This window comes from Emydura macquarii, unplaced genomic scaffold (genome assembly GCF_026122565.2).
Source record: "Emydura macquarii macquarii isolate MOO-44397 ecotype Brisbane River unplaced genomic scaffold, CSIRO-AGI_Emac_v2 contig_3487, whole genome shotgun sequence".
Lineage (NCBI taxonomy): Eukaryota > Metazoa > Chordata > Testudines > Chelidae > Emydura > Emydura macquarii.
The window spans coordinates 38,565-49,443 of NW_027133624.1; the positions used below are offsets into that span (position 1 = coordinate 38,565).

Genomic DNA, 10,879 nt, shown 5'->3' on the forward strand with positions numbered 1-10,879 from the left:
GTGGATGGGCAGATGATTATACAGATGGAAAATGAGATAAGATGGGATGTATGGGGAAAAAATAGATAGATAGATAAGATGGGTGTGTATGGGGATAGATACATAGATAGATAGATAGATGAGGGGTGTATAGAGATAGATAGAGAGAGACCAATATTTTATTTAAGTTTTAGGGTTCACACAATCCTCATCAAATCCGAAAAAATATAATGTGCAGTTAGGGTGCTGAATACAAACACATTTGGATGAAAGAGTTTCATAAATGTTGAGCTTGTAATATCAAGATTGACCTGCAGGTGAATGGGCAAGATATAGGTTGATGATAGATAGCTAGATACTGGTAGGTAAGCATGTGGACAGGGTCATAGAGGGGCATGTGTATAGAAACGTAGAAATCAATATTATATGTCAAGGTTTTTCTTTTCCTGAAATATTAGAGTCTGACAGAAAAGAAAATACAGTAACAGGAAAATGAAGATAGAAGGGAACAGGAATCAGACAATAAATTAATTTCATGGAGGTTACAGCTCTCTCTCACACACACAGACATGTAGGTAGGTAGGTAGGTAGGTAGGTAGGTAGAAAGAAAGAAAGAAAGAAAGAAAGAAAGAAAGAAAGAAGTAGTAGCTCTGTGGTGATGCTGATGTTGCTCCCTCAGGCTCCTTTGAGGATCCCAGCTGTAATTGTTATTTGTTATTACATTGGTGGTGGTGCTGGTTATAATAGTGATGATGAGGGTGATTCTATCCTCTGCAGGCAAGTTATAGCTCTCCCAAAGAAATGGCCAACAGCACTGCACTGGTGGAGTTCCAACTGCTGGGATTCCAGAGTCCTCCTGGTTGGCAGACCTTTCTCTTCATTGTGTTGTTAGTCATTTACCTCCTCACTGTCACGGGAAATGCTGTCATCATCTTCGTGGTGCAGCTGGAGGCCCGTCTCCACTCGCCCATGTACTCCTTCCTCCAGAACCTCTCCTTCCTGGAGATCTGCTACATCAGCACCATCATGCCCAAGATGCTGGCCGACCTGCTGGCAGAGAGGAAGGCCATCTCGTTTGCTGGGTGCATAGCTCAGCTCTATTGCTTTGTCTTCCTGGGGGCCACGGAGTGCTTCCTCCTGGCGGTGATGGCCTACGACAGGTACCTAGCCATATGTGAGCCGCTATACTACACGGTGAAAATGAGCGATGCGTCTTGTACCCGCCTGGCCATAGGCTCTTGGGTGACTGGCATCTTCACTGGGCTTTTACCCTCCTTGTTAATCTCCAGGCTCCGTTTCTGTGGCTCCAACCAGATTAAACACTTCTTCTGTGACATCCCTCCCTTGCTGAAGCTCTCCTGCTCAGACACCTCCATGACTGAGGTCGTCATATTCATCCTTTCCCTCCTGGTCCTCTTCAGCTGCCTGCTGCTAACCCTAGTGTCGTACCTCTTCATCATTCTCACCATCCTGAAGATCCCTTCCTCTTCTGGCAAGAGGAAGACCTTCTCCACCTGTGGCTCACACCTGGCCGTGGTGTCTATCTACTATGGCACCATGATCTCCATGTATGTCCGCCCCACCTCCAACCTGTCCTCGGAGCTCAACAAGATTGTGTCTGTTTTCTACACCGTCGTCACCCCCCTCTTGAACCCCGTCATCTACAGCCTGAGGAACAAGGACTTCAGGGATGCCTTAAAGAAAGTAATCAGCAGGCTGTGCAGTCTGCATAAAAAGTAAATTCAAGAGGCATGAGGTCAGACTCTTGTTTAAGGTAACGGGCCTTTACACCAAACTATGTGTATAAAAGTGAGTGTAAGTTACAATTGCAATCACTTTCATGTTCTTTTGCACTGACACAATACCATAAAAGGGCCTCAGTGTGGGTGAGAAGAAGGGCCTTGGAGATGATTGCCTAGCTGGCTATCCTCTTACAAACGCATTTCTTGAGCATAAATGGAATCCTTTTTGTATAAAGTTTACCCAAATAAATGCTCACCCATTCCAGAGTTAACATTCCCTCAGCATTGGCTGTGGTGATTTACCAGCTTGATTTTTTTTTATTTTTGGTGTTGCCAAATTTTTCTTTTAATTGGTTTGTTTTGTTATCATGCAGTCTGAACACCTGGAAATGTTTCACCAATAAACCAAGTTAGGTTGTTTCTCTTAGTTATGACATTTTATTCTAAGCGTGAAGAAGAATTTTTTTTACATTGATACACTGATATTTCTAATTAGAACCTCCTTTGTTACTGACATAAGGAAAACAATTAGGAAAAAACTATCTTTAAAATCAAATTAGCTTGATTTAATAACTTGATGGATGTTTTTTTTTCTGTGAACACTTCTTCTTTTCCTTCTACACCAAACTCATTTCAAATAAGACATCAAAGGACCACTTGTATCCACCTATGCTTTTATAGACCACTTCACCATAGATTCTCAATGCCCTACTACAAGTGTCTTTATCCTCTCATCACCCCAGACTGGCAGGGAAGTGGTATTATTCCCATTTTACAGATGGGGAACTGAGTCACAGAGAGACCAGGGGCCAGACTTTTAAAAGTATTTTGGTACCTGGAGAAGCAAGTAGGAGCATAGCGGCATTTTCAAAAGCACTTCAGTAGGTTGGGTGCTTAAGTCCCATTGAAAGCAGTTGGAGTTTGGCCTCTATATCACTTACAACCAGATTTTTTTTAAGGTTTTCAGGCACCTAATGGAATTTTTTAAAAGCATGGCACCTAACATCTTTAAAATCAGGATCTAAGTGACTATCCCAGGTCACACAAGGAGTCTGTGACAGAGTAAGAGACTGGACATGGGCATCTTGAGTCCTATGGGTTTAAAACCCATAAACACTGAAGTGCATGTCTTTTCTGCCTGATACCAGATCAGGGCAGACCAGGGACTGAGCTGGTGACATAATTTGAACTAATGATCTGAACAAGTTTGTTTTAGGAAAAGAAGCCACCCCTAGAGATTAACCTGAACTGTTATATAGCAAGAACAATGACCATATGTCTTTTTCACATGCAGTCCTTGCCACGGTGTCCCTCAACCATGCCACATCAAAGTCATGAATTATTAAGGTGTAAAAGGGTGGAATATTGTTGTGCTAAACTGTTACAGATGAGACCAAAGTGATTATTTAATTGACCGCCTCTTTAACATGACATTAAATTTCCCAAAAATAATTTCTCTTTGAATTAAAGCATATATTTAACAAATAAATAAATAAATCTAATCTTGATTTTAAAATTGCCAGCAACGGGAAATCCACTACAACCTTTGTTAAATTGTTGGCCTGATTATCTTCAGACTTAAAATTGCATGCTCAGTTCCCAGTCTCAATTTGTCTAGCTTCCACAGAGGTTAATATTAAACCAGTTTAATTTTGAACAGGTTCTAAATGTTTACTTGAGCAAATGAAAATATTTTGATTTGCGCTGAATCGCATATTTTTATTGAGTTTTCCAATGGAAAACAGAAAAAAAATCGGCAAAATTGAAGTTGTCTGCCAAAATATTCAATTTTGTGGAGAAAAATTCCCAACTATCCCTATCAATCCATGGTTATCAATCCGTTCTTGACTCTCTCCTGAGACTAGCAAAAAAGAGAATAACTAGTGATGTTGTCTGGGAGACATCAAATTCCACTAGGCAATAAACTAGAAATAGCCCCGGCTCACCTATGGTAAAAAATCTTCATAGGAAAATGGCTAGTAGCTGGTTTTCAAACCACATTCCTGGAATCTTTGACAATCAATGATTCCATAATTATGGCTGAGGTTTTAAATGAGCCTGAGAGAGTTAGGTGCGCTAATCCCATTGTCTATTAATGAATTGGGGTGACTACTTCTTTTATGCCCTTTTGACAAATTCCAAGCGCCATCTTTGGGGGTCATAGTGGATCACAAGCTAAATATGAGTCAACAGTGTAACGCCGTTGCAAAAAAAGCAAACATCAGGCTGGGATATATTAGCAGGAGTGTTGTAAGAAGACACAAGAAATAATTTTTCTGCTGATAAGAACTCAACTGAAATATTGTGTCCAGTTCTGGGTGCCACATTTCAGGAAAGATGTGGACAAATTGGAGAAAGTCCAGAGAAGAGCAACAAAAATGATTAAGTATAGAAAACAGGACCTATGAGGCAAGACTGAAAGAACTGGGTTTGTTTAGTCTGGACAAGAGGTGACTAAGAGGGGACATGATAACAGTTTTCAAGTACATAAAAGGTTCTTACAATGAGGAGGGAGAAAAATTATTCTCTTTAACCTCTGAGGATAGAACAAGAAGCAATGGACTTAAATTGCAAGAAAAGCGGTTTAGGTTGGACATCAGGAAAAAATGACTAATTATCAGGGTGATTAAGAACTGGAATACATTGCCCAGGGAGGCTGTGGGATCCCCATCGCTGGAGATTTCTAAGAGCAGCTTAGACGTACACTTGTCAGGGGTGGTTTAGATAATACTTAGTCCTGCCCTGAGTGCAGGAGTCAGGAATAGATGACCTCATGAGATCCCTTCCAGTCCTACAATTCTATAAATATTACATGTCTTTTGGGTCCTTGTTACTGAGAAATTTAGATAAGTGGATCATGTCCCTGAAGGACCAATGTTGAGCAAATATATCTTCATAATAATGATGACTGTTCTCAGACAATGCCTGGAGAAACTACTGTCCATAAACAAAATGTCCATTGTCTCCTTTATCTTGTCCAACAATACATATCTATTGTGATATACCAAGGCCAGCAGGAGAGTACACAACAAGAGGTACATCAGCCCCAGAATGATCAGGGCTTTATTCCCTGCAGCCTAACCAGGGGCAGCTGGGGCCAATTGAGGATCAGCCAGGTGCTCCATAAAAGGGCTCCGCCCCAAACACACAGGGTACAAGCTGGAGGAAGCAGAGGTGCTGTGCTGTGCTAGTGAAGTAGCAGATTGGAGTAGCAAAGTGTGGGAGAGCTGAGGAACCCCAAAAGGAGGTACTGAGCCCAGCAAGGACAGAGGGCCTGAGAGGCCAGCAGGACTGAGGGGGGAAGTAGCCCAGGGGAAGAGGCTGCGGCTCCAAAAAAACAGAGCCAGCAGTTTGCAGCTACTGTTCATAGGGCCCCTGGGCTGGGACCTGGAGAAGCAGGTGGGCCTGGGTCCCTACCCTTCTCCCCCAGGGAAGATGGGGTGACGGGCACTTTCCTGGCCCCCAACAGGAGCGAAGCACGAGATCCACTAGAGGGAAGCTGGCCATCGGCCACAATATATACTACCATTATAGTTTGGGTAGGACCATCTTTGAAGGATACTAACAGGAAAAAGAAGGAGACTGGTTCTGTACTTTTGAGTTGCTTCATAATTCAAAGTGCAAATAGAAACAATTATATTTCTATCTATCTATTTTTACTATTGTATCTTAGTGACAAAAATTAAGCAATTGAAGGAGGAAAAAGACCTCATTGAGTCAATTTAGGTTCTCAAAAATAAAATGACATGAGCTCAGGAATGTCTGTCATCTTAATGTGACAGTTACAGACGACACAATGGAACATTCATTCTGTGCAGTTCTTTTTAAAAAAAAAAAAACTCCAGAGGCAATCCTGGGAATTACTGACCTCTAAGCCTAACTTCAATAGCAGGAAATCTGGTTGAAACTATACTAAAGAATAGAATTCTTAGACACATAGATGAACATGATTTGTTGGGGAAGAGTCAACATGTCTTTTGTAATGGAAAATCATGCCTCACCAATCTATTAGAATTCTTTGAGGGTGTCAGCAAACATGTGGACAAGGGTGATCCAGTCAATATAGTACATTGGACGTTCAAAAAGCCTTTGACAAGAGACCTCAAAGGTCTGCCACTTGTCCAACTTTATGCCAAACAGTCCTCTTTTTGGCTGGTTTGTCCCCTGTCCAGTACTGGGACAAAACCAAATGTGATTCTGTTCAGTATCAACCAAGGAACACATATTTTAACAGCTCACCACTCTGCCTCCACTAGACTGACCTCATACACACATGGCACATGAAGTCAGGCTGGCAGGGGCAAGTCTGCATTCTCTTGAAAGTATCAGCCCCTGTATCGCGTGACCGTGCACGTTCTGTGTGTAGAAGGTCATTCCGGTGGGGGTGGGCCCATGACACATCTGGAATGTCCAGGATTCTGGGAACGTTTCAGTGCCCCCCCCCGCCTCGGTGAATGGCCTGGCTGATGGGGACTAGACAGAGTGGGAGTGAGGGGTGTGCTTAGAGGGGTGATGGAAGGAGTGGGGGTGTGGCTGGGCTGGTGGGCATAGATGGGGGATTTCAGAACAGAGAGATTCCCCCTATGGAGAAGGACTTGGTGGCCAGGGTTGGAGGTATGGACTGGAGACCTCAGAACAGGATGATATGAAAGAGAGAGATCCCACTTTTCCCATGCTTTCTCTGCGCAAAACGACCTCACCTCCCACGACACTGAGCTAGACCCAGGCTCTCCCTCTAAAACCCCAATAAAACACCCCAGTGGGCTGACTCCAAGAGTGAAGAAATCTCACTGGGACCAGGAGATGCCCCCTCTCCGTGTACACAGAGCAGGTCTGGCCCGGAGCCCTGCTCTCCGTGTGTACAGAGCGGGTATCGTCCGGAGCCCTGCACCCTGAGTGTACAGCACGGGTCTGGAACCTGAGGCTGAATAGTTCTGCACATCTCCACAGACCAAGAGCTGAATGGACCCTGGAGACTTAGCTTCTCTCTCCGCTTGTGCCCCTCACTTCTGACCCCCAAACACACCCCGCCCCTAGCCCTGGGATGTGCGCCCAGCTCTCTCAGGAGACGAGAGAACTTTTAATTGCCTAGCCCCAACTTTTCAAGCAGGAACCAGCAGCAAATTCCGCTCAGCTCTTCAATTGGCTCTGCCGGGGCCCGAGACATCAGTACCCAGAGCGAGAAATGTTCAGACATCGAAACAAGCTAATTCCGCCCAGGGATTTGCAGTCTGGGCTGCATGATTTATTAAGTGGGTCTAACTCCCATGAAAGCTACTGGATGGACACCCCTCAGAGATGGATAGCCTCCGTTAATGCCTACAATTGAAACAACACAGGTAATGGCTGTGAGGTCTAGTGGTCAGAAGAGTGGACTGGGAGCCAGGACACCAGGGTTCTTTTCCCAGCTTTCAGCGGGCAGTGGGGTTCAGTGGGTTAGAGCAGGGGGGAAGAAAGGGTTGGGTAGTCAGCACTCCTCACTCCTGGGTTGTATCCATAGCTCTGGGAGGGGAGTGGGAAAATGGGATCCATGGGTTAGAGCAGGGAAGCCAGGAGTCCGGCTTCTTGGGTCAGATTTTAAAGCCACAGGGGACCACCAGATCCCCTAGTCTGACCCTTCTGTAGCTCACAGGCCACCAGCACCACTCAGCAACTGAAATTAGATGCCAGGAGGACAAACCTCAGGAGGCTGAACTAGTATGTGCCAGAAGCAGGGAATAGCATGGAGCAATGTGCACCAAGGCCGCTGCACTGGCAGGGAAATGGTTTAGCAAGATCCACTCCACATGCTGCAGAGGAAGCTGAACCCCCTCCCCCTCCCCCAAGATCACTGTCAATCTGACCGGGGAGGAAATTCCTTCCCACCCCACATGTGGTGATCAGTTAGACTCCAAGCATATGAGCATGAACCAGCCAGCCGCACACCCAAGACAGAGAATGCTCGGTGCCACCTCCGATAACTGGCCCACCCCACCGAATGTCCCATCTCTGGCTGTGGCTTTGGAGGAAGAAGACAACGCAAGCAGCCCCTCCTGCAAAAACAACAGCAAAAGAATCCCTTCCTGACCCCTGCAGGAGACCACCCGAAACCCTGAAGCATGAGCTTCTCGGAACATCAGACATGAACCAGAAGGGACCCTCAGGGCTGCCAACCCCGGCCCCCTGCCTCATCAAAAGCAAACCCATCATATAATTCCACTCACACATTTGTCCAGTTGTCCTTTAAAGCTAATTAAATCATTTCCCCTGCACTTCCTATTTGGGCAGCTCTTCCAGAACCTCTCATCTCTGATGGGAAGAGACCTTCTTCTCATTTCTGTCCCTGGCCATGGGAGGGGAGTGAGGGTCTAGAGGGTTAGATTGGGGCAGGGAAGGGGCTAGGACTCCTGGGTCCTATCCCTGGCCATGCGAGGGGAGTGTGTTATCTGGTACATCCAAATATAATGTTGCCATGATTTTGGTCCCAGCTGCACGGGTCCATCTCTGGAAATCAGCGGGGCTGCTTTGGATTGACAGCAGAGAAAAGGAAAGCAGAACTTCGCTCTCTGTATCTGAAAGGTGAGAACACATTTATCCAAGCGGCCATCTTGAAATACCGTGGCACGAAAAGGGCACGCGCGCTTGGTTTGCTGTTGGTCCTTCTGCAGGCACACACTGAGCAGGGCTCTTTTCCTGCCATATTCAGCCCCACACCTCCCCCCTACCCACTGTCTGTGTTCTGTCTGTCTCGTCAAACAGGCACTTTCTATACTATAAGTGGCCCCGAAAGGTTATGCAAAAGGCTGTGTGTGTTCCGCCTTCAGGATTGGAGTCTGCATCCCCTGGCGGGGAAAGGCCCTGTTCCCCACCCCGCTGACTGGCAAGTCCCTGCAGACTGGGACCAGAACACGACCCCCTACCGCCCCCCCAGCAGGGTCCTCCTCAGAGCCTCCTTCATCTCCTTGTTTCGCAGGCTGTAGATCAGCGGGTTGAGAAAGGGGGTCCCCACCGTGTAGAAGAGAGTCACCACCTTCCCACTGCTTCCTGCGGCCGCCGGGTTGACGTAGGTCACCATGATAGAGCCGTAGAAGAGACCCACGACGGCCAGGTGCGAGGTGCAGGTGGAGAAGGCCTTGTGCCGCCCGGCCCCTGCAGGCAGCCTCAGCACCGCCCTGATAACTAGCCCATAGGAGGCCAGGATGAAGAGGACGGTGGCAAAGATGATGAGGGAGCTCATGGTGAAGAAGGTCTGTCCGGTCCAGGGAGCTGGGGCGCAGGAGACAGCCAGCAATGGGTCCGGGTCACAGACAAAATGATCCAGGTTGTTGGGGCCACAGAAGGAGAGCTGGATGATGAGGGTGATGGGCATCATGAACCAGAGGAAGCCGGTGAGCCAGCAGGAGGCCACCAGGGCCCAGCATTGGTGCGGGGACATGAGGACGGGGTATCGCAAGGGGTGGCAGATGGCCAGGTACCTATCCAAGGCCATGGCCGAGAGGAAGAGGCATTCGGTGGCCCCCATGGAAGAGAAGAAGTAGAACTGCACGAAGCAGGCGTGGAAGGAGATAGGGACGCCAGGGTTCATGAGGTCGAAGAGCATCCGCGGCACGGTGGTCGTGACGTAGCAGATCTCCAGCCAGGCGAAGTTCCCCAGCAGGATGTACATGGGCAGGCGTTGGAGGCGGGTCTCCCGCAGCACGGCCCACACGATGCTCAGGTTTCCTGCCACTGTCCCGGCGTAGGCGGAGGAGAGAAGGGCGCAGAGGAGGGTGCGGCTCCGCCGGCCCAGGGAGGGGAAACCCAGCAGAATGAACTTGGTTACTGGGCTGGTGCCATTGGCCGTGTTCATCAGGGGGCCTTGGAGCTGAAAGAAAACAATTGAGAGGATGCCAAGGTTCAGGAGGGTTGGGGAAGTGGCGTTAGACTCGTAGGGAGTAGCAGACTCACACACACACTCACTGTCGGGCTCTCTCTCATATATGCCACATTTCAAACTCTGCTGGGTTTATTCTGCCTTTGGACACCCTCAGGGCTGGATAAAGACCCTGCACTGAGGCATTCGGCCAGCTGTCCTCCCTGGGAAACAAATTCTTGATCCTCCTTCCATTGCTGGATCAGCTTCTCTGGACCAGGCTAGGATCACAAACCCCTTCTGTGCTGGCCATGATGATGCTCAGAAAAGCTTGAAGAGCTGATTGAACATCCCTTCCTTCCTACTCTTCAAGGCTACAGTGAAACTGACTGCGTTTTTGGGCGCCTTCATTCCTTTGAAAGCCTGGCCCTAAACTCTTCTGGAAATTGGATTGGACTCCTGAACCACTTAAGTACCACGGTCGTCTCTCTCACCAACAGACACTGATCCATTAAAAGACCCACTTTATCGCTTTAAGCACCTTGGAAAATTTTACCCCAAATCTTTCCTACTGTCTGACTAATGAGTGGCACAGAATTGAATCCAGGAGACTTTTTAAAATTCCTTACCTGGAGTTTGGACAGACCCAAAGATAACATCAGTCATGGACTGGCCCAAATTGCTCTGCAGAAGAAAAATCTATATTAATAGATCAATATGATTAAACAACGGAATCAATTTTTGTTTCTGAACTGATATATACGTGAAATTAATATACAGTGTGAACTGATAATTATACGGTTTATTAATTATTTTTGTCATTATTACTGAAGTAGCACCGAGAAACCCCAGTCAATGACCAGGAGTAAGAGTTATAGATTATATTAATTCCTAGATTTGATTAGAATGTAAAACTAACTGTGTATTATATCAATTCCTATCTTTAATTAAAATAAACAACTTCCTATGATATCAATTCCTATCTTTAATTAAAATAAATTAATATTGATATATGCTGTCAATTGCTACCTTCAATTTAAATAATACATTAATAATAATTTGATATCAATTACTCTTTTGATTAAAATAATAAATTTAGAAGTATATATCGTATGCATACCTACATTCAATGAAAATGTAAAATCATTAAGTCCGTACTGTCCTGATTTCTAGTTTTACTTCACATGTTAAATTAATATATACATATTATGTTAATTTCTAGATTTGATTAAAATTTCTGATTAATAAATAAATATTGTGATGATTTCCAGATTTGTTAAACATGTTACATTAAACATTGTATACAACATGAATTCCTATTTTGATC

General features: G+C 45.9%; 2 protein-coding genes and 1 long non-coding RNA gene across 3 annotated transcripts; 2 read left to right on the forward strand and 1 right to left on the reverse strand.

Annotated features, from left to right (window-relative positions):
• Nucleotides 1–780: 780 nt before the first annotated feature.
• On the forward strand, nt 781–4,456 carry LOC137144844 (olfactory receptor 11L1-like). The gene is made up of 2 exons (XM_067535331.1): nt 781–1,683; nt 4,412–4,456. The coding sequence occupies exons 1-2, from the start codon at nt 781–783 to the stop codon at nt 4,454–4,456; spliced, it is 948 nt and encodes a 315-aa protein (XP_067391432.1).
• A 2,479-nt stretch (nt 4,457–6,935) lies between these two features.
• On the forward strand, nt 6,936–8,871 carry LOC137144834 (uncharacterized). Its single transcript, XR_010917509.1, has 3 exons — nt 6,936–7,060; nt 8,189–8,279; nt 8,674–8,871. It is a non-coding gene; the product is annotated as an uncharacterized lncRNA (long non-coding RNA).
• Nucleotides 8,617–10,211, reverse strand: LOC137144833 (olfactory receptor 11G2-like). Its single transcript, XM_067535319.1, has 2 exons — nt 10,182–10,211; nt 8,617–9,564 (listed from the first exon to the last, which is right to left on the reverse strand). The coding sequence occupies exons 1-2, from the start codon at nt 10,209–10,211 to the stop codon at nt 8,617–8,619; spliced, it is 978 nt and encodes a 325-aa protein (XP_067391420.1).
• Between the last annotated feature and the right edge of the window lie 668 nt (nt 10,212–10,879).